At 41.3% G+C, this 26337-nt stretch overlaps 1 protein-coding gene across 1 annotated transcript in view; it reads right to left on the bottom strand.

Annotated features, from left to right (window-relative positions):
- stk32c (serine/threonine kinase 32C) overlaps positions 1–26337 on the bottom strand; it is a 107342-nt gene that overhangs the window by 61108 nt on the left and 19897 nt on the right. Inside the window, exon 2 of the mRNA XM_083988007.1 lies at positions 4068–4123. Coding sequence (XP_083844133.1) covers positions 4068–4123 — 56 coding nt within the window. The remainder of the gene's footprint in view (positions 1–4067; positions 4124–26337) is intronic.

Raw genomic sequence — 26337 nt, forward strand, 5'->3', positions numbered from 1 at the left:
TAGGCATTATGGCAATAGGTGGATTTTCCAAAATGTTGAACAATACCTTTAAAGTCAGGCCTGATGCCTTCACTGTCTTCCACATGGCAAGGTGTACAGTTTACTAATTCAACAGTACCGGGTATCGGCCGATACACTATATGCCCAGGTTTCCGTATCAGCGTTGGGACTGAAGAAGCCAGATCGGTGCATCCCTACGAGACAGTGTCAAATATACCAACCGACCAAATCACAGGGAACACACTCGGCTGACTAAGGCTAAGACCTGCGCAAAAAAAAAAAAAAAGAAGGCATTAAGAGGAAAAAAAAATGTATGTGACTTTTAAGACAAAAAGCACATGGAACTGCAGATGGCTGACACAAGCTGCTAACATGCCTGTTCTCTCATTTACATCAACACTGTGATTCATTCATCACACTATCTGAAATGCCTATAAACTAATACTGTATCATAGAGCCTTGACAAGATTGTAACCAGATCCATCTGACAGTGTTATAAGAAACAACACTATAGTTGTCTAATGGCACCTTAAAAATACAGTTTTGCTGTTGCTGTTGATCCTTCATCCCCCAGCAGCTTCTCTCTTCAGAGGTGGAAACCAACGCCAACATTAACTTTTGTCTATCATGTCTTTGCTTCCACTACCTGTATGCTAACTTCAGCCTTGGTCCATGCCATCTCTTTCCAGTTCAGTGCAGCCTCCTCTCTGCCCTGAAGACGCATCTTAACCCAGGTCTACCACCTCTAGTCCACGCAACAATGGCTGAAGATCTTTTCATCAAGTGACGATCACCACAACCTGCTTCCAGTGAGAAACCATATTCAGCAGCAGAGGAAACGTATAAACTGTCGGAAGATATAACTATTTAAGACTTATATTAACACAAATATATCACTCACTTCTGCTTTAATTTCACAACACTATGATCATTCAGCCTGTGCATATTCTCATGTCCAGGTCATAATATCTCAAAGGAATTTTAAGTCGAAAGCAACTGGACTTGGTTATTTGTCTAGGAAATAGCCAAGTCCAGTTGCTTTCGACTTAAAATTCCTTTGAGATACTATGACCATTCATTTCACAACACTATGAATGTGTAAAATGCTCAAATATAGTCAAAATATAATTACATTACTCATTGTTTACACAAAACATTTACAGTATTTATAATACTTAATAATAAATAATTAATCCCCCAGGGGAAGTGTTTGAAATATTCAGGTCATAAATTGTCATCTATACCAAATGTTTACGTTTATTTTAATCTTTTATATTTGGGTTTGTTTTGCTTTTTTATAACAAATGTGACGCTAACATCTAAATTCCTACCAATTCAACGTTATGTTAGTTAAATGGACCAGTATCTGAGCATTTACCCTTATTTTGGCACACATCTGCCGATATGGTTCCAACATAATCTTTTTTGGAAAGTAACAGTATTCAGGAATATTTACGATTAATTAATTGTGGCGTTTAATACCACGGTTAATTGTGGAAACAAGTCGTGACATCCCTAGTTACATAATTTGTGTACCTCCTGATAACATGACAAGAGCTTGTGACAGAAAAATATCTGTCACAAGACACAGAAAGATGAGACAGAAAGAAGAGTGGTGGAGAACGATAGCAGCATTAAAATGCATGCAGATTAAAAAATAGAGATGGAAAGAGAAGAAGAGTAAAACCAGTGTTAGCCATCTTTGCAGATGGAATTTCCAAGAGGGGGTTTCCTCTGCCTCCCCTCTCCCAGCTCCAGCCTACACCTCACCACTCCCTGCTGTGTGAGAGCGACACCCCCAACACACATGCTGTCACTTTCACAAATCCACATCAACACACAAACACACACATGCAGTACATAACCACATTATGCCCGCCAAATTTTCTTGGAGAACATGTTTCACAGTGCTGCAGACACATCAGCGTCTTTCTGTTCTCCTACACAATGCTTTATCTTCCACTATCACCAAATTGTCTTACATCATAGTTTCTTTTGTGTGTTATCTGATGCCGACTACAGGTTGTGGTGCATGCACCCATCTTATTTATTTCCATCTTCATGCTGACATACACACTGATTTAGTTTAAAGTTAAGGGCTCATGCTGATAAGTATTCACACACAGCAGGATCCCAGAGTGAGGACACAGTGGGCCAAATAACACAGACAAGACGACCTCCACCAAGGACACATTTTCTCAGGACATCTGCTTGCCTGTATGTGCATGCACGTGTCTCCATAAAATGTTATGTGAACATGATGGCAGTGCAGCTATTGTGTAACTGTTAACTATTTCTCTTTCTCCTGCCTTTTGGATGAGGCAGATGGCTTCAAGGGAGGTCACACCTTTCCATTAGGGGTGGGAATCTTTTACTATCTCACGATTTGATTCAAAATCGATTTTCGATTCAAAATCGATTTTCGATTCAAAACGATTTGATTCATAATGATTTCTGCTTCAGTCTATCGGTGTGCAAAGGATTATCATGATCTACTCCAGTCTACTCTGCAAGACAGAATGACTAAAGTGTCTTTTTCACATGCATTGAGTTTTAAACATTTATCCATGCTTAGATGGAATTGTTGAAACTGTTGCATAAAATCAATATCACATGTTGCTTAAGTAACAAAATTAAAAGTGCCTCTTTATTTTAAAAAAAGAGTGCAGTTAAACATGCTACCTTTTAAATTCTAAGGAAACGGAGGCCGACAGCCAGCAGATTTGTTTCATTTTTTTTATTTTTTAAAATTTTGGAACATTTTATATCGATTCTGAATTGTATTTTCATTGTGTCTTGTATGTCTTTGTGTGTTCTCTTTTGTTTCTCCACCTGACCTGGAACAACCGTACAAAAATTCCTAAGTGTGTATGCACAAATGGCAAATAAAGATTTTTACTTTGACTTTGACTTTGACTTGTATTTAATGAGAATTGCGATTCTTATGTGAATCGATATTTTGGCACACCTCTACTTTCCATCTAATCTATCACAACCACATCAGCTTATTTCAAGCTCTCTGAGTTTGGGTATTAAAAAAACAAAAAAAAAAAAAAACATAAAGTGTGCAAGCTTACATGCGACACTTCCTCCAAAAAGTCTGTACAGAGTGTAGGCTACACATGTTAATCTAAACATCTGGGCTGTGGCCTGCTTCAGCCTCTGAAGCTTAGCCTGAACACAGTGTATTTCCCTCCTTACTGCAGATTCCCTTCAGTATCATACGGGAAGTGACAGCTTGAGGGAACAAAGCAATAAGTAAAAGAAATTAACATAAATTCACATGGTAATGTATGCAGCATTGGGCAATGACTTCCCATATAACAGAGGGACATGTATTTGAAAAAAAAAAAGATTGTGTTTTGAGAAGCAAAGCAGAGAGAATTGCAAAGACGTGCACAAATATAATGAACAAATATTAGGCGTGATATTTGGGATCCAAAATGAAGATAAACTATTCCAATCTCAGGGGCCCAATTGTGTAACAACACACGCACACACACACTCACACACATAGCGCACCATGAATCCATTACTGAAGTCTCATACAGATATTCAATAGGAACACAAAAGGATGCTTCATCTGACAAATGGCGCGCAAGCTAATCCAAACTGTCTGTTTTATCAGTTGATGGTGATATTGGCACCTGAGAAAAACGATAATTTAGTTTCACAATGTGCGGACACATGGCGGGCTGCTCTCCCCGCTGTATTCAGCCCAACCACTGAGAATGATGTCAAACGCAGCCACACTATTGTGCTGCTCTGTAATTAAATGGAGGCATGCAGTCAAAACTCGCTAAAGGTTCACCGTCATGCAATGAAAAGTAAATTAGCTCCCCTTGTGAAGAGAGACTTAAGACAATTATATAAACTATTGTTAAAATAGAAAAACTATTAATCTTGGAAGCAGCGAAACAAGGTGAGAACTGAGGTGCAGTCTCTCTCAGCCCCTTCTGCCTCACCTTCTGTGATTCTTCAGAAGAGATAATTGCTGTGCTGCGTAATTGAAGGTATACAGAACAGAACACAAACACCCACTGCATGGGAGGTGGAGGTTACGTTACCTTTCCAAAGCTGCCTTTCCCAATGGCTCGCAAGATCTGGAAGTGGTCAAAGTTCACTGTGAGGAGAAAGGAGAAACAGAGAGAGAAGACGAAGCTGTTAGCATAATATCTGATCATAGATATTCAGCATATTGGAATCTAATTAAAGCGGTCACTGAGGTTCAAGTCTTCTCTCTGAGCATACATAGAACAGTGCAGCTCCTGCATGAAGCCCTCTGTTTCCACTTAAATGGAAACTAACTGGACCAGTTAATATGAAGTCATCAGTTTTCATAGTTTGGTGAAAATCCTGTGCAACCAATAACAGGCTTAAGTCTGGTGTGTCTCTGACAGGCCTGTGTTACACAACCATATTCGTGTCAGGCTTGGTTTGATTTTGAGTTTATTCTGGTTCTTAGCAACGGACGCTCAGCTGGACGGAGGTCAGGTGACTGGCCGGGCCTGTCAAGAACAGTCTGTCCGGCCTCAAAAAAGCCCTTGGTCGTCCTGTCTGGAAGAATAAAATCACTGCCCTTCTGGTATTACCCTGCTACTACTATAATTGGAGGTGTGTGTGTGTGTGTGTGTGTGTGTGTGTGTGTGTGTGTGTGTGTGTGTGTGTGTGTGTGTGTGTGTGTGTGTGTGTGTGTGTGTGTGTGTGTGTGTGTGTGTGTGTGTGTGTGTGTGTGTGTGTGTGTCCATGTAACCGCTATTGCAAGATGCTAGGGGGAACAACATTTCAAGTTGTCCCATTTCTTAAGTAGGGCGTCCAAACGACACCATGGTAACCCTGGTTTGGTCTTTTTGTTCCTTTTCTCCTGCATGTACACTGTGTCATGAAGAGGCTCTGGCTTCAGCGCCTCCAATGTGCTTGACGTAGGGTTACTCAGCATTTTTCTTTCAAAATATATATAGGTTGTCAAATTACATTCATGCATAACTTGCCATCACATTGACCAGAGCTGTGTCTCAATTAGCATCCCTCCATGAGTACACTGTCATGTAGTATACTATTAGTGCGCAAATTCTGACAGTCAGTATTGTCTTGAATACTGTCGTTGTGCACTTACTGCAACCAACGATCGCAACGGTTGCCAACGTCGTCTTCTTTTTTTGGACCGTCATTGTTGCCCATCAACACATCTACTGGCTTGTTTTGTTTGTAATTTCAATTAGCGATAATGAAGGCCTTAGCCTACTTGTATTTGTGGGTCACCTGTTTAATGCCAGGTGGAGATTATGCCTTCTTATTGGTGGAGAAAACAATGGCCTACCAGGTTGTTGATTGACATATTACTTTTCACGTACGTAGTCAAGACGGCGATCACTGAGGGTGGGAAGTGTCCATCGTTCCACACTCAACTTTTTGACCGTTATGAGTGCACCATCCGAGTACTAGGGATGGGCGATATGGACTAAAAAATGTATCACTATAATTTCTGGCATTTATCACGGTAACAATAAAAAATACCAATTCACCTGTACTGCAGAACTATAATGACTCAAATCAAACAAGTTTGAAATGTGAAAACAGATTCAACATTGTTAAGCCCAGGTTATGCTTCCGCGTCGCATCGACGGCGTACCTACTAGGGCGTAGACCCGACGCCGTCGTTGAGCATTCGAAGTTCTGCATCAAGGGAACGCCTTGCTTCCAGTCACAGTAAACAATGGCGACTGAAAAACAAACGCTTTTTCTGCAAATGTTGAAGCGCAGGCGATGAAGAAGACGTTTGCGGAGGTGAACGGGTGAATTTACCACACTGACGCTCTGAGCGGACCAATCACAGTCCTTGCGGTTCGCCGTAGCTATGCCGCGATGCAGAAGCATAAACCAGGTTTTAGTGTAAGTCTGGAAGGATTCAAATCAGTCTTTGTAACTGCCATATACCATACAGGTAATTAATAGCTATTCCTATTCATTGTTTCATAAACGTCTGCGATCATTATTTTCTTCTCCGTTTCACCCTTCTTTGTAAGTTTCATTCAGTTTTTAGCTGTGTGTTGTGAAAAAGACAGCCAGAGACAGGTGGTGGTGGTGGTGGTAGGGCAGCTTGGTTAGGTTTAAAATCTTGATCTCAGTCTTTGAAAATTCAGTCTGTGCCATCAAAAGGCAAGTCATCCCTGACTAAACTGATCAGAGAGAGGAAGTGGATCATCTGGGATGAGATCTTCAGTCTTCCACTTTAATGTCGAGTTTGTTTTTAAAAAAAATGGGGGATGGATGAGTTATCATGGGGGCGGAAAACCAATTTTGCTAGGTGGAGTCCTTCTGCAAACAGATGGGGGCAGGTGGGGTAAAAACTGGCACCCTCTGAAATGCCTAAGCATGAAATTTAACAAAAATAATGAGCTCCAGTCGTGCTGCTGCCTCCTCAGGCAGATCCTGACCGCTCTCCAAAAAACAGCACCAGGATGGAAGGTTGTTGCACACATGATTGACAAGCTCAGTGGGTGTGAGATGCTGTAGGCACAAACAAGGTTCAATGGGCAGCACAGCCCAGGATTCTTCACTGAGCTTCCCCTTCCCCTTTGTCAGGTGACGGTTCCTTGTCAAGCTGGCTTTGCATAGTTTCCATCAGCTAAGGGCAGGGTCAAGATAACGTAGCATCCAGCCACAGCCAGCTCTGCAGTCCGTCTCCAGGAGAAACAGGAGCACTGACGTGAAGGAAATGAGTAGGAAATAACAACAGCATCATTGTGCGTGAAGTGCTGCTACTGCAATTCTGCTTAAATGACTGTTGTTTACACAAATAAATAAAGGCCGGCCCCAAAACCACCCGGGACTGGAAATGCTCTTATCGACTTGAATTGGAACAAATTCCTCCAGCGTCCACAACGGAGACAGAACAGAGCGGAGACAGAGTTTATGTGGAAACTGGGGGTGACCCAGCTCTGACAGCGAAGCGAGGAGAACAGGTGCTGAGCTGAGAGGAGCTCGTTGTTGCATGTGTAAAAATTAAGAGAGCAAATGGAAGGAAAACTGAAAATAAAGAGGCTTCATAGCAAAGTATGAGCAAACAAACTTATAAAACAGAGGGAATTAGAAATAAAGGCCCCGGTCACTATTTTTGCAGAAATACGGTATATGTTTTCTTCTATGCTTGCCTGTAGTAGTCCAATTAACAAGTAACTGGTAACAAGACTGATAGTGTCTTGCCTCACCACATTCATAATATTAGTTTACCATGTTGGTGTGAAAACACTTGGGAGGAACATTTAATACAAAGTCCATCTTAACTCATTGAGTGCCATTGACGTATATATACGTCAATCAAAATCCAACGCTTGAGTGCCATTGACGTATATATACGTCAAATGCAGTTTTCTGCTGCTGGTAAATGGGGACGCTGTTGCGCACACTGTGAGTAATTTTGGGGCTTCTAGGATGTGTAGAACGAAGAAGACTGTAGATCAGAGCAAGAAGTGAAGAGGAAGGAGAAGACGAGTGCGATCGGTACAGAGATAAAAAAGTTGGGAAAAGTTTCTATTTCTAGAGGAAAACGACGGGCAGAGCCTGGAACAAGTGTAACGTGGAGCTGGAGGAAAGCTTAGCCACGGATGCTATTAGCATAGCATTAGCATCCAGCATGAAGTGATCAGAGGAGGCAGGAAAGGTAAACTCATCTAGATGATCAGCACCGAAATGCCGAAGCGAAAGCGGATCGCGGAGTCAGTTTCACCAGCTGCTGTAAACCGACGTGACGACGAACCGAGAGATCAGCGCGGTGCGTCGCTGCCGCGGCCGCGTCCAGCAGAGAGGCTGGAGACGCCACGACGCCTCCCTCCCTACTTCAGAGAAGATGCAGCAGGAGGAGAAGGAGGGGAGGGGCAGAGAGGGGGTGAGGGGAGGGGGAGAGGAGGGGGGAGGAGAGGAGAGGGTGAAGGGGCAGCAACTGCAGGAGGAGTAGGAGAGCAGGCATCACTCTGCAGAGTAAGACTCCTACTTGTTGTATTTTAGTTTTTTTTTTTTTTGTACAATGAAAAAACATGTGAAATGAAATTTTCAGATGTCTTACATGTTTTTGAAGCCAAAATTAAAACGGATAAATCACTGTTTGTCTTGAGAGACTCTCTTTCACAAAAATGCATTTTTCTCAGCTTTCTAGAAAAAAAGTGGTCTTTTTGGTGCAACCAGGCTCTATTCAACTTAAGATAAATTCAGAATGGAACAAGGTACAAACAAATGGTTTTTCCCTAGTTAAATAGAGAGTCTCCTCTTTCCTTTGAGCTATTTTGTGTTTCAGAGTCATAATACAAAATATTCTCTTGGTCTTAAAATATTACTCAAAATGCCCCGAAACGCTGGCACATGGCACTGACCATTTTATAAAAGGGCTGGCACTCAATGAGTTAAGTGGGAACAATGTGCTTTTTTTTTGGACAAACATAAAAAAAATCTGAACAAAGACGAGGTTCTTGATTCATGGTAATGAGCCCTACAGTTCTCATCCAGTACACTGCTGAACAATCTTAAAGTAACATTGCGGAGTTTTTCGGCCTTAAAATAATGTTTCCAGACTCATTGCAATGGTAGAAAAATGGTTAATAGGATGAATGGTGCTGCCGCTGCAGCCTGAGCGGGGTCGCGTCGGCTGAAACTGCACTATGTAACTTCCCTGCACGGGTACGAAACACCGCCCCCCCCTCCTCCCCCCCTCCCCTCTGCGTCGAGGGAGAGACGCGGTGGGTAAAAGCGAAACTTACGGTTCCCCTCCGGTCGTCCCCGCCGTCTCCTTGCAAACATGTGGGAAATACTGTTGTTTATTAATGGGAATAAACGCTGGATGCGCTCGCTGATAAGTTTCGTTTTCGTTTTTCCCCCCAGACGATAGCGCTTCTCAACCAGATGGTGGAAGCACTGAGCTGAAACTCCGCAATGTTGCTTAGTTTAAACCAAGAGTCAAGGTGAAAGTCAGCACTTGTACCTAACAGTCAGTGTTTCATTTGGAATCCAATGTCCTGCTCCTAATATACTGTGACTGTACGGTGATTGTTATAGTAAAGGTGTAGTGTAGCCTAAAGAATCCATATACCACAAAGGATGTTTTCCATTCGATAGAAAGCCAGCTTATCTGTACGCCGTCAGAGAGGAAAACTATATTTTAGCTGAGGGAAAGTCTGCCGAGCTGAGAACATCCAGATCCTGATGCAGAGGACAATTTAGATTAGATTAACAAGATACACAGTGGGCTTCAACTCCGCTCAACTAATGACATTCACAAAGTTACATCTTTCCAAACTTTCTACATTCTGTCTTATCATATCATTAACTTTATAAAAATGAAGCATAAAACATTCAGAGCACAGAAAATGATTAGATTAGCTTCTTCGCTGTAAATTGGACACTTAAGAAAGCCACCGAAAAATGATTATCAAGATCAGCTGCTGTGTGCTTAAATTAGTGAAAATTAACAAGAAGAAATCAAAAGGCTCATCATCTCTGAACGTATAAGCGATCACATGGTGATCAGCCAAAGGCAGAGGAGTCTGATTTCATAAGAGGAAACCAACCGGCTCACAGCAATACAATCATTCATCTTATTTCATGTTGTCTCAAGATGTGTAATGGCACAGTTAGATGTTTTGGCTCATTGCCTCCTTCAGTAGATGTGTGTTCTGCCGATTGATAGAATTGTCCTGGTGGTGTGGGTGGGAGGGGCCAGGAACAGTTAGAGGGACTGTAAAAAGGAATTCCTCTCAGTGAGCCAGAAGATATGGTGTATGATGTCAGGATAAAACATCCCTGCAACAGTTTAAAGGGATAGTTCAACATTTTGGCAAATTGGCCCATTGCCATAATCGCTATAGTCATAGCAGTAGGTTCATTACCTTTAATTGTAGGTGTAAGCTATTTTCAGTACGGCGGAGCGCAGCAGCAGGCTGCTCAGAGCTACGCTATGGAGGCTAATGGAATTTCTTGGTTTCCCTCATTAAACTCATCAAATTCAACATCCCAAAACTCCACAGCGCTTTTGTAGACAAGTTGTGACATGCACAACCACCACGCTATGAGATAATGACGGAACGATACGAAACGGAGCCGTTTTCGAGTTAAATACAGGGTAAATACGGAGACTGCTTGCTGAAAAACTGTCCCTGAACGCAACGCGCATCAGCGGTTTTGTATGAATTTACCTCGAAAACGGCTCCGTTTCGTATCGTTCCGTCATTATCTCATAGCGTGGTGGTTGTGCAGCTCACAACTTGTCTACAAAAGCGCTGTGGAGTTTTGGGATTTTGTATTTGATGAGTTTGATGAGGGAAACCAAGAAATTCCCTTAGCCTCCATAGCGTAGCTCTGAGCAGCCTGCTGCTGCGCTCCGCTGTACTAAAAATAGCTTACACCTACAATTAAAGGTAACGAACCTACTGCTATGACTATAGCAATTATGGCAATGGGCCAATTTGCCAAAATGTTGAACTATCCCTTTAAAGACAGTAGATTCTCTACAATGCTGAAAGTGAAATTTGATAAATATAACCACAAACCTGTATTTATGATGGACACATGAGGAAGATTTAACTGCACCAATTCTTTCATTGATAGAGTAATTATTGCTATTGGGCAGGATTGCATAAAATATTACTTGGATGATGGACATTTCTCATTAATATGGCTTTACATTCATTTGGTTAATCATGGGTCAAAGGTCGACCAATAGTGGATTATTTAAAGGCCAATATAATAGTGATACTTTGTAGCAGGAAAGTGCCGATATTAAAGCAGAAGTAAGCGATATTTTTGTGTTAATATAAGTCTTAAATAGTTATATCTTCCGACAGCAATCACTTACATAGAGTGTTTGGACCGAAACACGGGTCTGTCAGTCACTCTGCTCTGCTCTGAGCCGAGGATAAAACATTTCTCGTATCCTACAATTTTTATCCAATGAGGAGAGAGAACGGCATGAAGGGCTGTGTGTGCAGCCAAGGGATGCGCCTGAATGTGGTGATGTAGGGACGAGGACTGTTATGGTGCGTTCAAGGCAGCTCGTAACTCGTGTTTTTCTGACCTGTGAAGTCGTACCAGTTCGATCTGGTACGAGTTCACGGGTCGGAAGTTACGAGTGGCCGTTATAGTGACTTTCACAGGTAAAACAGGTTGGAAAAACACGAGTGGGTTGCCTGGAACGCTACAAAGTCGTAAGCTGTGACTTGAAGCTGTAATTTACAGTTTCAAAAGCCGGCCTGGAACGCAGCATTACCCAAAACGACCGGATCGCTTACTTCTGCTTTAATTAATTAACAGAATAGAATAGATTTCATTGTTGTCATTGCACAAGCACAACAAAATTGCTCGCAATCCCAGGTGCAAAAGAATAAATACAGCAGCAATAAACTAATAAAAAATTCACTTGGGTAATTCGGGTCAGAAATGGCTCTTGGGTAAAAAAAAAAGCCGAGTGACAAAACACTTTATAATCACAATAACAGCTATAACAGTACAGCGACTGGTGGAGAGTGTACACCCATCAGCCATTATCGGCCAATGTGGGGAAAACACTGATACAGCATGGTATCATGATATTTTGCATGACAACACTGTATTGATATGCAGACGCTAAGTATTGATCTGAACAGACCAGTTTATCTTACTGGAAGAAAACAGATGTTAACAAAGCTTTCATTTGCAGTTAATTTGCAGTTTAATTAGCTAATAAACTAGAATATATTGCAGCATATTGCAACATTTTAAATATCCTAATAATATTGTATCGAAACACAAGTACCGTGATAATATGGTATGGCAGGGCCTCTGGTGATTCCCACCTCTACATGGTGCCGATTAATGAACCAAATGAATTCAACACTACCTCTACTCATGGTAATACCAGACTGATGACAGCTAATGCTAAATTAACCACAGTAATTTGGTATAGCTTCATTTTGAATGTTAGACAACACTGTGTTTATTCTTCGACAAAACCGTTGTTGGCCAAGTGTAAAAAACACAAATGCCAGATGCATATCAACCCAGGCATCCAAGATTTTCTTTTGTTGTTGTTTATACCAACTCACAGAAGTAACTGCAATGAGCTGCAGCTGAGGAAACCCTCTGGTGACAGTTGGCATTGTAGTCGGTGAAATCAACAGGTTCCTGGCTCACACTGTCACCTGTTACAGCTTGTTGTGCTACTTCTGATTACTTAGAAATGCAGTGGTGGTTAAGTGTTTCTAAAATGTTCTTTTCTTGTATATGAAAGGTTTAGACTTCTACTAAAAAGTGTTTTTTTTCATTGATAGAGATTTAAGTCTCAGAAATCAGTCGCCCTTTTACTATGTATTCCACGTAGTGTAATGAGAGCATGTGGGCTGATGAGATGGGTTACCACTGACAACCTCCTCCTGGTCATTTGCTACTGATTGAGACTCGCCTCTGTTCTTTGTGTGTGTGTGTGTGTGTGTGTGTAGCAGTGCCCTAGGCAGATGTGAGCGCAGCAGGCATGGCACTAACTCATTCAGCTCCTCCTTAAAAGTCAGTCACCCTTTGAAGCTCACATCTGATCTGCCCAGCCCCCTGTCCGTGTGGACAAGGACTGATCATGAGAAAAGAAAGCACATGCTGAGCTCCTCCAGGCTGACTCACTGCCGGCTGACCTACGCACCCCTGTGCTGAATCAGGAAGTCAACTCCACCATCTTAAAGGGATACGCCAACATTTTTTTTCCGTGTCTTGCCTCATTCCAGAGTCCATGACCAGCAGATAGACACCATCCTTTCGACTGTGCGTGCAGTAACAAGGGAGATACGGGCAGTCAGCAGTCAGAAGCTGATTTCATTTTAGCTCTAAACTCTGTAAATATATCACTTTATCGACATTTCAAACATTTTCAGGCAAGAAAGTAGCCGTTTAGATCAGCAGTGTGTCATTAATTTGTAGTTCGGACGAATTCGGCGCTACTCAAGCTAGCCGTTGTGACCAACGCACTTCCAGTTACTTTCACAAAATAAAACATCCGTTGCCCTTTACATACAGAAAACCATGACGATAGAATTTGTGCTTTTACTTTGAAATAGGAAGCTAACCTACCCTCGATGTAGCTAGCTTGAACCAAAATAAACCGTCTTTGTTTGAACCCTCCGTTTTGACCGATCTCGTCCCGTTACCGGTATTTGACCGCTCAAGATGCCTTACCGGAGAGTTTGGTCAGCTCTGAGACGAAGATCGGCCCGCCGGTCTCCGTTTAGAGTTGCTGAAGAGTTTCTCTGATGACTTTAGATGGAGGCAGGCTAACACTACCTATGCACTTCCAGCGGTTGAGCTAAGCCAATTAGCGGTATCTCCCTTGTTACTGCACGCACAGTCAAAAGGATGGTGTCTATCTGCTGGTCATGGACTCGGGAGTGAAGCAAGACACGAAAAAGAAAATGTTGGCGTATCCCTTTAACGGCTTCCACACAAAAAGACAAGGTGTGGTTTTTATGGTTGGTCTAGTAGATAGACTAATCCAGCGTGGATTGTCCCCACTCAGTCTTTTGTACATACCTAATCCTCTCATATGGCATAGCTCTGACTGCACCCCAGTGCCAACACACAGAGACACTGTGCCATGAACATAACTCTGTATGTGGTATTAAAAGGGATAAAGGGAAATGTGAGAAAATGTACAGCATAGTGGTTCTGGTGACTTGCCAAATGAGAACAATGATGTATTTCCCCTTTAGCTTCTCTGCCAGCTTACACCAGTTGTGTTATGGTCTGGACTCACTCAGGCAGACAAGGACGGTGTTTAAAGCTTGTGTCATAATGGTGTGTCAAACTATTAGTTTACATTCCTGATGGTTTTTGGTTTTATTATAATGTATGATAAATGCTGCAATAACTTTACAGTATAAAGTGGGTGCAGTATTAATGTGGTGGGCTTAGGGTTGCAAAAAGTTGGAAACTTTCCATGGGAATTAATGGGAATATATGGGAATGAATCCGAAATGTACAAAATTGAAGGTTGGCCCTTAACAGGGAACTTAAATATAGTTGGGGAAAACAACCAGATTTAATGCAAGTACATTTGAATATCTATGCTATTCCTCAATCACATGCACACAGCACACTTCTTACTGCAGCCCCCTAGTATGCATAAGTATGTACAGTATGAGTAATATTTTACTCAACATTCATGTTTTTGTTGTTCAATAAAAGAATTGATTGTTCATACAAGAATTAAAACTTGATAAAGTTCTACTCACAAATAAATCTAATGAAATGTCATGTTTTTTTAATTGTATTATTTTACATGGATATCTATGACAAAACAAAATATTTACATTTATGTTTGGATATGATACAGTTTGTTTAAATTACCCCAACTTTCCAGTTAATTCCCATAAATTTCCAATAATTCCCCTTAACTTCCCATGGAAAGTTTCTGGAAATGTTCTGCCCCTTTGCAACCCTAGGTGGGCTTCTTAAATTTAATTTGAAATGCCAGGCCTTCGGTTCATCTATGTCCAGATGCTGGTGGACGAGACCGGCAGCAAGATGAAGATGTGCAAACTCTTCAGTGACAAGACTGAGAAGGTGGAGCTGATTAAAAATAATGAGCTGTATAAATTGTTGCTACACCAGGCAAAGTTGCTCCTTGAATATATCTAGACATTTGCCTGTAAAATTAGTGTTGACTACCAAGACGAGGGTAACTCCATGATATGTTTCACTTCATTCACTGTTTTAAGCTTACTCAACAACAACAACTCCAATTCATAGAAGTATCAGGAGGGGATTTCTTAAAGGTTATACCAAAAAAAGAAGCAGGAAGTTTTATATTATTCAGGAAGACATCATAAAAAATGAAAGCAGTATAAAGAAGTACTGAAACTTCAAGAAAGCTCCACTTTACTTTTGCCATTATCTCTGGCCCAATATAACATCCCAATGGAAATACTGCGTGGTGGTTCACGACAGGCATTTTGTATGACGTTTCTAATATGAATATATTTTCAATTATCTTTATTATATGGCTTAATCCACATTTATTTCAGCTTTAATTAACTCTCTGGTAACGCCAGTTCTGTTCAATAGCAAGTTATGATTTTTTAAATGACATCAGCCAAACAGTCATTGTATATTATCAGTGATGAAAGTGTGAAATTAAAAAATAATTTGTCTCCCTGCACAGAAAAATCAAAATGTTCCTGACTTTCATTTCAAAGAGGCTACACAGCTGAATCATGGTTCAAATCTAAACCCAATAAAGAGAAAGAAAAAAAATCCCAGTCTTAAGGTCACACCAAGTCCATTTTTTTTGTGTGCGTTTTTCTAATCCGTCACTCGACAAAAATCTTGTTTTATTACTCTGTGTTTTAATTATCTGTTCCAAACTTCGGAAAGGGAGACAAAAGTCGATGATGACTTTGTGGTCCTCTCACTTGTCGAGAAATAAAAAGAGAAAAAGAAAATCTGGTGTCCATCCAATCCTGAGAGGACGTCAAGAGCGAGGAGACCTGACTGAGGGTAAATGAGCTGCAGAAAAATCATCATCACTTCAACTGTTTATTTCAGGACGTCAGTGGTGCAGTTTGATGGATTATTAGCTCTACTGAAGCCACACATTAAAAAGAAGAGGAGCAATTTCCATGATCCTGAACAGCGGCTGGCACACACACACATACACACACACGCACACAGTCAGCTCAGCAGGATCTAACAGCCTCAAAACACTCATGTGATTGGTCAGAAAGCATTTTCACGGACGCGAAAAACGCAGAAAATTGAACCTGTTCTGAAAATTTTCGGTATATAAACATGATTGCCACAACATGAGGTTGAATATATTTTTTAACTTGCGGCTATTTCGGACAAAAAAACAACGGACTCAGTGTGCAAAGGCCTTTAGATGTGATTCTCCATGACAGATAGTACAAGCACCTTAACTTTGAACCATTAGTTAATGTCCCCAGGATCCCAGCACTTCCTCAGAGTATGAGTCATCTGGTAATGGGAAGCAAAACAAAAGCTGGCCTGGTGAAAGGAGCTGCTCTTCACATTCACGGCTAAAGGAGATTTGGGTCTTGTTCCGTGTTAAAGGGATAATTAGAGCAGACACTGCGTTTCCTGTAACCACCACTTCAGCATCAGACCCCACCCCGCGTGCCAGGCTGATTCCCACAGGCTGCTGGGAAGAACACCACTAGAGACTCTGAAAAAGCCTTTCAGTTTTCACATGAAGAGAGCTGTGTGCTGACCTGGATCACACCTTAGACCGTCTGCAGACTGCGTGACTAGTGAAACAGCAGAGGTGAAGTGTTTTCTGTCGGGTCGTTCAACGTGTTCCCAGCAGCACAATTGTCCGCTATTCAATCCCAACCTTGAGGGTTTTCATGTGAGAGCTTAAGTTCTTTACCTTCATTGATGGCTGTATTATCAAATCTGCCCATTCACTGGCTTTTCAATGACTTGTTTTTCTAGAGCTGTCAATGTGTGTCCTTAACAGATGGAGACAAATGCCTGAAAGACTGAGGGCGGCCTTTCTTTGATCTGCCATCCACGAATGGGAACAGTTCACAGTACATCCAGGCTGAGTAACAAAGACTTCAATTAACTCCATGTGCCCTTCTGATAACGTTGGTGAAAATGATCTGAAATCAGTGGACCACCGCTGATGGTATCTGAGCTGTTTCACAGTCAAGTGGTAGGCTACTCCGGAGAACCCAGCACATCGATGATGGTGGGGCTTGACTAGGGTTGCAAAATTCCGGGAATTTTCAAAGTTGGAAACTTTCCATGGGAATTAACGGGAATATATGGGAATATATCTGAAATTTACATAATTCAAGGTTGTCTCTTAACAGGGAATGTAAATATAGTTGGGGAAAATATATTATAATCTTGGCTAAAACAACCAGATTTAATGCAAGCACTTGAATATTTCTGCTATTCCTCAATCACATGCGCAATAATTAAAACTTGATAAAGTTCTACTCGCAAATCTGTTAAAATGTCATGTTTTTTAATTGTATTATTTTGCATGGATGTCTGCTTATGACAAAACAAAATATTTACATGATAAAGTTTGTTTAAATTACCCCCAATTTCCAGTTAATTCCCATAAATTCCCAATAATTCCCATAAATTCCCATAATTACCATGGAAAGTTTCCAATTTGGAATATTTCCAAAATTCCCCATCTTAACTTCCCATGGAAAGTTTCTGGAAATTGACCAGAAATTTACTGGAAATTTTCCACCCCTTTGCAACCCTAGACGTGACATAATGGGAGATAAAAGGTGTTTGCAGTCACTACGTCGGCTCCATCCTCCATTCTTAGGTTTCAGTGGAGACGACAGCTGAACTGCAGCGTACGGTGTGAGTGAATCTGATCCTGGGAAAACAACATCTTGTCCGTGGTGAGGGCAGGAAGCTATCGACACACACTTTGAGGATGATATGCTGAGTCGGCTCTGCAGGGGTCCATAGGTGACTGGCTCCTGTGGAGGAGCTGATATTGACATGGAGCCCATGTTAAGAGGCATGGGAGGATCTGTGAGAGCGGGTATGGATTCACAAACCTGCACTTAATCCTCTACCTGAGCCGAAGTCACAATTAAACCCTCAAGACGTCTTATTTAATCATAAAGCTGAATTGCAAAGTCTCAACAGGACAGGGGGTCGTATTAAACCGCTGAAACGAGGCATATCGCATATTCTATTTTCTCTGCATGTCAACTGGGACGAGGACAGAAGTCCGATTAGACGCCAAAATCGAATTTTGAGCATAGCTCGATTAAGCTGTGTATGTAAACGTACTGACTGGCAGCTACACGGGTAATTCAGAGTCGGTCTCTTAGCCTATCCTGCATGTCTGATGATTGCAATTAATAAAATCAATTGCAGCATACTCAGCGATAAGAGAGAGGAGATGGGGCTAGAAGGGTGAGCCGGGGTGAGGACACCTTCAAGATCATGAAAAATACATTCTGCAACAGGATCATTAACCTGGCTAATTCTGCCCTGGGAAATAATGTATCACAGAGTTTCAAGTATTTCTGGAGAGATGGACTTTAAAAGTATTTCTGTTTAACTGGGTAAGATTTACAAACTAACAAAAAAGAAAACCAAACTGCCGCCAAACACCTAAAGGGGAATTGCCGTTTTTTTACAATCTGGACCTTATTTCTATCATAAAATACGATTGACCTCTGACCTGGATGATGTCATCTCGTGTCTGCATCATCCAGGTCAGAGGTCAGTAGGTCAACCTACAGACCCCGGATGTTGATAACAGCTAACCCCGGACTCAGAGGGGAATAGCACTAGCGTATCATAACAAAATATTGGTGAAATGAACAAATTTTACAGCGGATAATGTGTTATTTAGAGGCTGCATTCCGCTGCCCTGTAGACTCACATTATACGGATATACACGGCTCTCGGCTGGATCTAATTTCGTCGGAACGACTTGTAATGACACCAAAGTTATCTGGGTGAGTAAATTATCGTATTTTATGCTAGAAATAAGGTCCAGATTGTAAAAAAAACTGCAATTCCCCTTTAAAAGACATGACTGGACTCGTGAATGTATCGATTCCTCTGATATAAAAACAATAAAAATACATGCACACAAAAAAGGCATGGTCCTTCACACATTAATAGCTATTTTATATTGTATGTTGAAGACAAAAGTTTAAAAAAAAAGGAAGTAAATGTTAATTAAAGGACACAAAAGAGTAAAACATAAGCTAATCCAACACATTGAAGTGAAAGGATTAATATGAATCTTTCTAGAAGTTTCTATAGTCATATTTTGGTATTAATTATAAATCAGAAGGTAATATAATTTTCATGAGACATTCTCTATTAATCAGCATCACAGTCACTGCTCTCAGGCACAAAGAGGGTTGTGTGAGGGGAAGTGGGGTGGCAATTTATCAAGAGCGCAGAGGATGCTGATGAATTATGAGTTCAACTAATATACAAGTATCTGCAGCATGGGTATCTGTGGAGTGATTCACCACCAACACACACTTGGTATTTCAAGATTGTATGTTTTTGCTATATGCAATGAGAGAAGTTGGACTTGTGATGTTTTGGTTATTTTGGGGGGGGGCGGGGGGGGTTTGCAAAGTGTAAGAAACCAATCAATCAATTACTGACTAATTCTGAGTGTAGGGGACATCAAATAACAGGTTTTCCTTTGAGAACACATTACAGAAATCTAGTGGGGAAAAACAGCTGAACTTCACTTAGGTTTAATTTGAAACCACAGACAGGGAAGATGAAGTATTGATGCATCCCCCCGTAAATCAAAACAGCATCCACGATATCTCATTCTCCACTACGAAGACTCCAATTTCACCCTGGGCTCCCTTCAGAGGCTATACCTAACTGGAAGAGACTCACTACATGATCAATAAACTGCACCAATGATACTGTTCCACTGTCACCTGAAATTGATGCGTCAAGCTGAGCTAGAGTGCTTTCATGGAATGTGAAGGAGGCTGAGGCTGAGGCTGAGCGCGGGCCCTATGGGGCCGGCTGGTGGGACGGGACTGGAGGAAACCAGGAGGCCTTCAGCACATTGATCTACGTGATACCACTTAATGTGATGCTACAATGCTTCACCATGATTATTCCTTTCACGTCTCAATAGTGCTGTTCATGTTGTGTAACATGTTAAAGGGATAGTTCAACATTTTGGCAAAATTGGTCCATTGCCATAATCCCTATAGTTTTAGCAGTAGGTTTGTTATCTTTAATTGTCGGTGCAAGCTGTTTTTAGAACGGCGGAGCAGAGCCGCGAGCTGCTCAGAGCTACGCTACAGAGGCTCATGGGATTTCTTGGTTTCCCTCATAAAACTCATCAAATACACAATCCAACAACTCCAAAACGCTCTGGTGGACAAGTTGTGACCTGCACATTCACCACACCTTCACCTTATTAGGTATTTCTCCTTATAAAGCTGTGCTCTCAGTACAACAATTCACAAAAACTTAATGTCATTAAACACCCTATGTTCATATAATGATAGTGCTGAATTCAGTTTATTTAATAAATTCTGATGTAGGCCTACTACAGCAAAATACTAAATGATGTCGTAATGGATCCATGCTCTCTCACAGGAGGAAGGAAGATGTTAAATGATGTCACTGTGTGCGCTAGATGATTTTTTAAATTTCTGACTGTTTCAAATGTTTCATGGACCAAACAATAATTGAAAAAACAGTAGTCAGATTAGTAAAAAAAAAACAATACTGTTGTCAACAACTGTTCAGCTTCCTCTTATTTGTATTATCACTATCAATGTACCATCAAAGGCGGAATAACACCACTATGTATAGCCATGCTTCATGTTTTTGATTCAATTATATCAGTGTTGTTGTGACAGTTTACCAAACAATGTGGTAGATGGATGTACAGTTTGCAAAAGCCGAACTGGCATCAAATAACTCATTATTATAATAACAGAGAAATTGCTACACAGATCTGAGGGTAATATTTATATCAATACTGCCCTACAAAGGCAGTATCTGCATTTTTTCAATTTTTTTTCTCTTCAATCTGGTAGAATTTGATATTGGTACTGCTAAAATTTCCAGAGTTATTGGGCTCCCAATAACATCCAAAAAAAGCACTGTGAAACCAAGGCAAAGTGCAGTATCTGCAAAGAGTACTGTACTCCCTACATTCTATATTAAAGCCAAGGCAAAGTGCTGTATCTGTAGCTAATACCAAGGCAAAAGTGCAGTATCTGCCATAAAATTGTCAAAATTGGTCAGAAAGACAAACTACAAAATACATTTAATTCAGTCCACCTTTATCTAATCAATTATAGACTTGGTAGTTATTCATAATTTGATGCTTAAACCTGACAATGAAAAACACAAAAAGCTGTTTTTCTCAGTTTGGCATTTTTAAAGATACTGCACTTTGCCTTTGTAGGGCATGATAGTTATCAAAATAAGGCCTCAAACCTTTTAACATGTAAAGAGAAGGTGAACTCTGAAATGTTAATGAAGATTACAGTTATAGTATGAGCCCCCATTATATCACAGTGAGTGAGTGCACCCTGCGCAGACAAGCCTATTGGACTGTGATCAAAAATCCTCCTAACATCGATCCCTTCCTGTTCTGTCTTTAGAGAATAGACCTCTGCTGCTAATCCAATCCCATGCTGTCTGCCTCTGTGCTATGTTATCAGCCAGTGTACGAACTTTAGCTCAGATTTTGCTGACAGGTTTACCATTTGCATACACAGTAGTGCACGTAACCACTCTGCTGCATGCTCGGCAGCTTTAGAGCATCAGCAGCAGGCAGAACTGTATATGATGAGGGCTATGTGCTTTCTTCAAGCTCTTCTAAGTGTCTCTCCACCAACACTGGCAGAGGGATCAGAGTCTGCATTCATGTGACAGTACAGAGTGTGACTAAGATCACAGTAAGAGCTGCTCTTTAAAACCTGTTTGCTTTACAGCAGCTTCCTCTCCCACGTGATTACTGAATATTTAATCACAGTATTAAGCCATATTTTATGGTCTCCGTCGTAGTCGCGCTGCTGCTGCTGGGACACATTATGGTCTTTCATATATTGAGCATCCAATCAAGTGCATCGAGAGGCAGATGCTGGAAGACTTACTTCACAACTGAACTGGCTGCAATTCCCAGACATTTAGCGACTGGCCATCTAAATTTCTAAAGCTATCTCGGTGCTGCATCGGCAATCTTGATCTTGACCTTGCACTGCTCTTCTTTAATCTTTATTGATGGGTCTCTCATTTTGTCTTAGGGGGAAAAAAGACTTGCATGTTCTTTGATCAGCAAAGGAGAAGCTGCGTGTGCCTTGGCCGGCAATAAAGAGGAATATGGTGGCTGGAATCATCGTTAGCAGTGAGCTTCGTTTCAAGATGAAGTTTTAAGATGGTGTGTGTTTCTTGTACTAAAAGTACTTGCTGAAGACATGAGGACATTAGAAATAAGAGTGAAGAGTCTGAAGTACCACAGATATACCAACGGAACAAATCAAAGCCGCTCATTTTTTTCCCCAAGGCATCTTGAGCGGTCAAATGCCGGTAACGGGACGAGATCGGTCAAAACGGAGGGTTCAAGCAAAGACGGTTTATTTTGGTTCAAGCTAGCTACATCGAGGGTAGGTTAGCTTCCTATTTCAAAGTAAAAGCACAAATTCTATCATCATGGTTTTCTGTATGTAAAGGGCAACGGGTGTTTTATTTTGTGAAAGTAACTGGGAGTAACTGGAAGTAACTGGAAGTGCGTTGGTCACAACAGCTAGCTTGAGTAGCGCCGAATTCGTCCGAACAAAATTGTAAACAGCTGGTATTTAGACAAATTAATGACACACTGCTGATCTAAACGGCTACTTTCTCTCCTAAAAATGTTTGAAATGTCGATAAAGTGATATATTTACAGAGTTTAGAGCTAAAATGAAATCAGCTTCTGACTGCTGATTTCGGCTCGGGTAGGAGGCAGGCTAACACTACCTATGCACTTCCAGCATTTGAGCTAAGCTAATTAGCGATGCGCCAGCTCTGCCCGTATCTCCCTTGTTACTGCACGCACAGTCGAAAGGATGGTGTCTATCTGCTGGTCATGGACCCGGGAGTGAGGCAAGACACGAAAAAAAAATGTTGCTGTATCCCTTTAAATAGCATTACAACGTACACATGCCCACAGCATTGGGACTTACAAGCATTACTACATTTTTTAAACACACAATTCAAAACATTATAACAATCAGCGATTCTGTTCAATATTCAAACTGAATTTGTCGTACCACTTGACCGATTCCACCTGGCAGCCCTTTGCTGCGTGTCATCCCACCCCCCTCTCTCTCCCCGATGTCTCTCTCCAGCTGTCCTGTCGAAATAAAGTCATAAAAACCCAGAAAATAAATAAATACAATTCCTTGTCACAGTATCCAGGGTAGTACCGCACTCCCAGTCCCCCCTCAAGCCCCGCCCCTGTATACATACATACACTGGCTCTGAAAGACGCTAACCAACCATTGTGTTCCCATTTACCCAAATGAATTCCACAACTGCTGACAAAAAACAAATGCTGGAATCTAATATTTCAAACTGACATGGAGGGAAAGTGCCTCTGCAGCGCGCTTAAGGGCACATTTGATGAATCTGTTTACTTAAATCACTATCATCACTGAACAGCCATCATCATCATTTTCTCCTTGTACACTACAGCGCTAATACTTCCTAATTGCAGGCTCTCTAAACAGAACACCTAATGAATATTCATGAGCACTACAGAGCTCATTGTCCTCACAGGCCTGACAATTCCAGCTATGGATCTCAACCAATAATTGGACAAGGATAGGGAGATGCACAAAGAGGGTGTGATGGTGCAAGTCTATATTCAATTCCTGTGGTGAGTTGACGCTCCCCGTGGGCAGACTGCCGTTTGCTTCTACTGTCTTTGAGTGTCCTTGCATGTTAATTGCCCTGAGAGTGTTTTTTTGATCTTCATCTGCTGAACGGCTTTCATGATGACACAAAAGAGTCATACTGCTGGAAAATTAAAGCAGCCATTAGGGCTTGATCTGGCTGTTTTTTTTCCCCCTGGCCTGTTTGTACGCCTCGCTAATGTGATGAACCTCTATTTAAAAAACAACAAGCGTGGCGTGTGATTTATACAACACTGTACCTTGTTGCTAAGGTTACTCAAGTGTGAAGTTGAACTGCTGATGCCTTTGAGATCAATAAGGAGGCATAGATCAGGGATGTACACATCAACTGTCAAAGTTTTATTGGGTGTTTCTTTGCCAGCAGATAGAAATAACTGATTTTCTCTCTGAGCAATCAGGGGCCTCATTTATCATTGTGGATACACGCTTTTTTACACGCTCTTTCCCCCATTTTGTGCGTACGCACTTTTCTCCGCCTAATTTGGGATCTATCAAACCAAAACTTGTCGGGAGTAAGTGCAAAAATTTACGACCAGTCCGACCATGGCGTACCGGCATTTACACGCTTTTTGAAGAACAGGAGGAATTGGCGACGCCGCTGCAGAGTCAGAGAACTGCAGTATGCGAGGGAGAGAGGAGCGCGGACACTGTTTGAAGTGTTGAAGTAGCAAGTGGTGGTGATGATGACCCCCCCCCCCACCACCACCACCACCACCACCACCACCGCACACGTGTTGACGTCGGCACTTTACATGAAAAGCACAGCGACTCAGATTTTTCCCCTGTGCATTTACACTAGTTTGCTCCTAAATACTGGCTTTATAAAACGAATTTCGTTTTCTTTTGATATCATATTGATATTTTTCCCCTGCATGTAGACTACACCTCTTCCACAACCAGTCTGTCCAGTCTGGAAAATAATTTCTGCGACGTGCTGTGTTAAGTAGCCAGACTGGACGCACACAAGCAAGCAGCAAGCACAATAATGTCGGAGCAAATCAAAGCAAATGAGAAAACATGATCGATATTTTTTGTGTGAATAATATTTATTGTATTTAACAAAAATGGGTGCTGCCAAACATCATTTTAGGAAAAATCACAGACTGGTGGACTTCAATGTTTTTTTTTTTTTTTTTTTTTAATATATAGCTATGCACAAATGAAAATCAAATCTTCCAGTGAACGGATCGGGGGTTAGTGGAAAGGGGTGCAAAGTAGTACTGACTGGCGGTGGAAACCCTGCTTTAAATTATTATGACATAATCTAAAATAAGGGGCAGAATAAATGTGATTCTTCTTCTTTCTGTTCTGTTTCATTTAGATTTGGGAGTTTTTTGTATTTATTGAAGCCTTTCAATGCAAGATGATGTTTCTGACTGATATTGCCGTGTTACCGTGTATCTCGCTTTCAGAGAAATTCCGCTTCTTTCTCCGCTCTCCGTCCGTCTGTTGTCTTCACCGTCTTCCACTGACGTCATTCCACACGTTTCCAGAGTGCACATGGCTACTTAATATGCACGTAACTGATTTGCATTGACCACATATGGTTGTATGGGGCCGTTTAGGGGGCTGGGTATGAGGCGTGTTCTCATCCACGCTTTTCTCAGGTCCGGTGTGATCTATCAAGGGAAATACCGTGCAGACGTGTGTACGCGGAGTTTGATAGATCTGAAAAGAGTGTATATTTTTTGGTCGTACGCACATTTTGCCTTTCCGTCGTACTGAAAATTTAAGAGGACTTTTACACGCTCTTTGATAAATGAGGCCCCTGGTCTGTTCATTTCACTCACATCCTACTCTCTACTCCCTAGACTTTTATGGATGGAGACACTGGCCAGCAAACTGGTTTCCACTACCCACCTCTTTAGAACTATCCATCTCTTTTTCTGTTCTCTGAATTCTACAGCCTTACTTTTTATATCTCTACCTATTTCCCCAACAAGGGCTTTGCACAAGAACATGTGAGGGTTTGATATTTCTGTTCAGACATCTTTACTTTAACTTCTAGCACTAAGTAAAGCCCTATTATCCACAGGGTTGCCAGGTCTGTCATTTCCCATGGAACTGGGCTATATTTTGTTAATCAAGATTCATATTTTGAATAACAAATGTTTATACCCAAATCCTGTCAAACTGACTCCGGGCCAGATCAGTAAAGACCTACATACAGTATGTCACCTGCATGCCCCACAGACACGTTGTATGATGTCACTGCAGCACATGAGTAACCAACCACAGCATCAGCCCCCCACCTGCCTGAAATAAGGTATAACAGTAAATACATAGACTACTTATATTATGTATTAATGTAAGTATATGAATAAAATATTGGATGTCTGAGCTGACGTAAGGTATTCCATAGCCTCTTTAGGATCTAGGCCTATAGGTGAAAGAATTTTGGGGGGAAATTTGCCTTTAATGTTTATGGTGTTATCTTATAGATATTATAGCAATGTTAAACTTTACAAGCAACATATGGATTTTTATGGGCCTATTTTGTGTTCTGGCTTTTGTGCTGTTTTTTTCTGAGATGCTGTCTGACTTCTTTTGCCTCACAGACCTGGCCCTGATTATCCAGTTTATGCTTCTTTCAGTTTTTTCTCTACTGTCAGAGATAGAGAAACATCCACTGTTTCACAGAAGGAATGCACCAATCAAACTACAGTATTTCTTGGTCAAAATCAACACCATTTGCGGAACAAAAGGCACTAAATGATACCACTTATTCTTTCCATTTGTCAAACTTTGTAAACCTTCAGATGGACGTAGGTGTTCATAGACTTCGGCTATGTTTACTTGGAATCTGGCCCTCAGAATGAATTTGCCAAGTGTGAAAATTACATAGTAGGCAGAACAGGCATATTATTGTTGAAATTGCACGTGTATTTTTATCAAGAAAAAAAAGCTCTTGTATCGG

This window comes from Trachurus trachurus, assembly GCF_905171665.1.
Source record: "Trachurus trachurus genome assembly, chromosome: 15".
Taxonomy (NCBI): domain Eukaryota; kingdom Metazoa; phylum Chordata; class Actinopteri; order Carangiformes; family Carangidae; genus Trachurus; species Trachurus trachurus.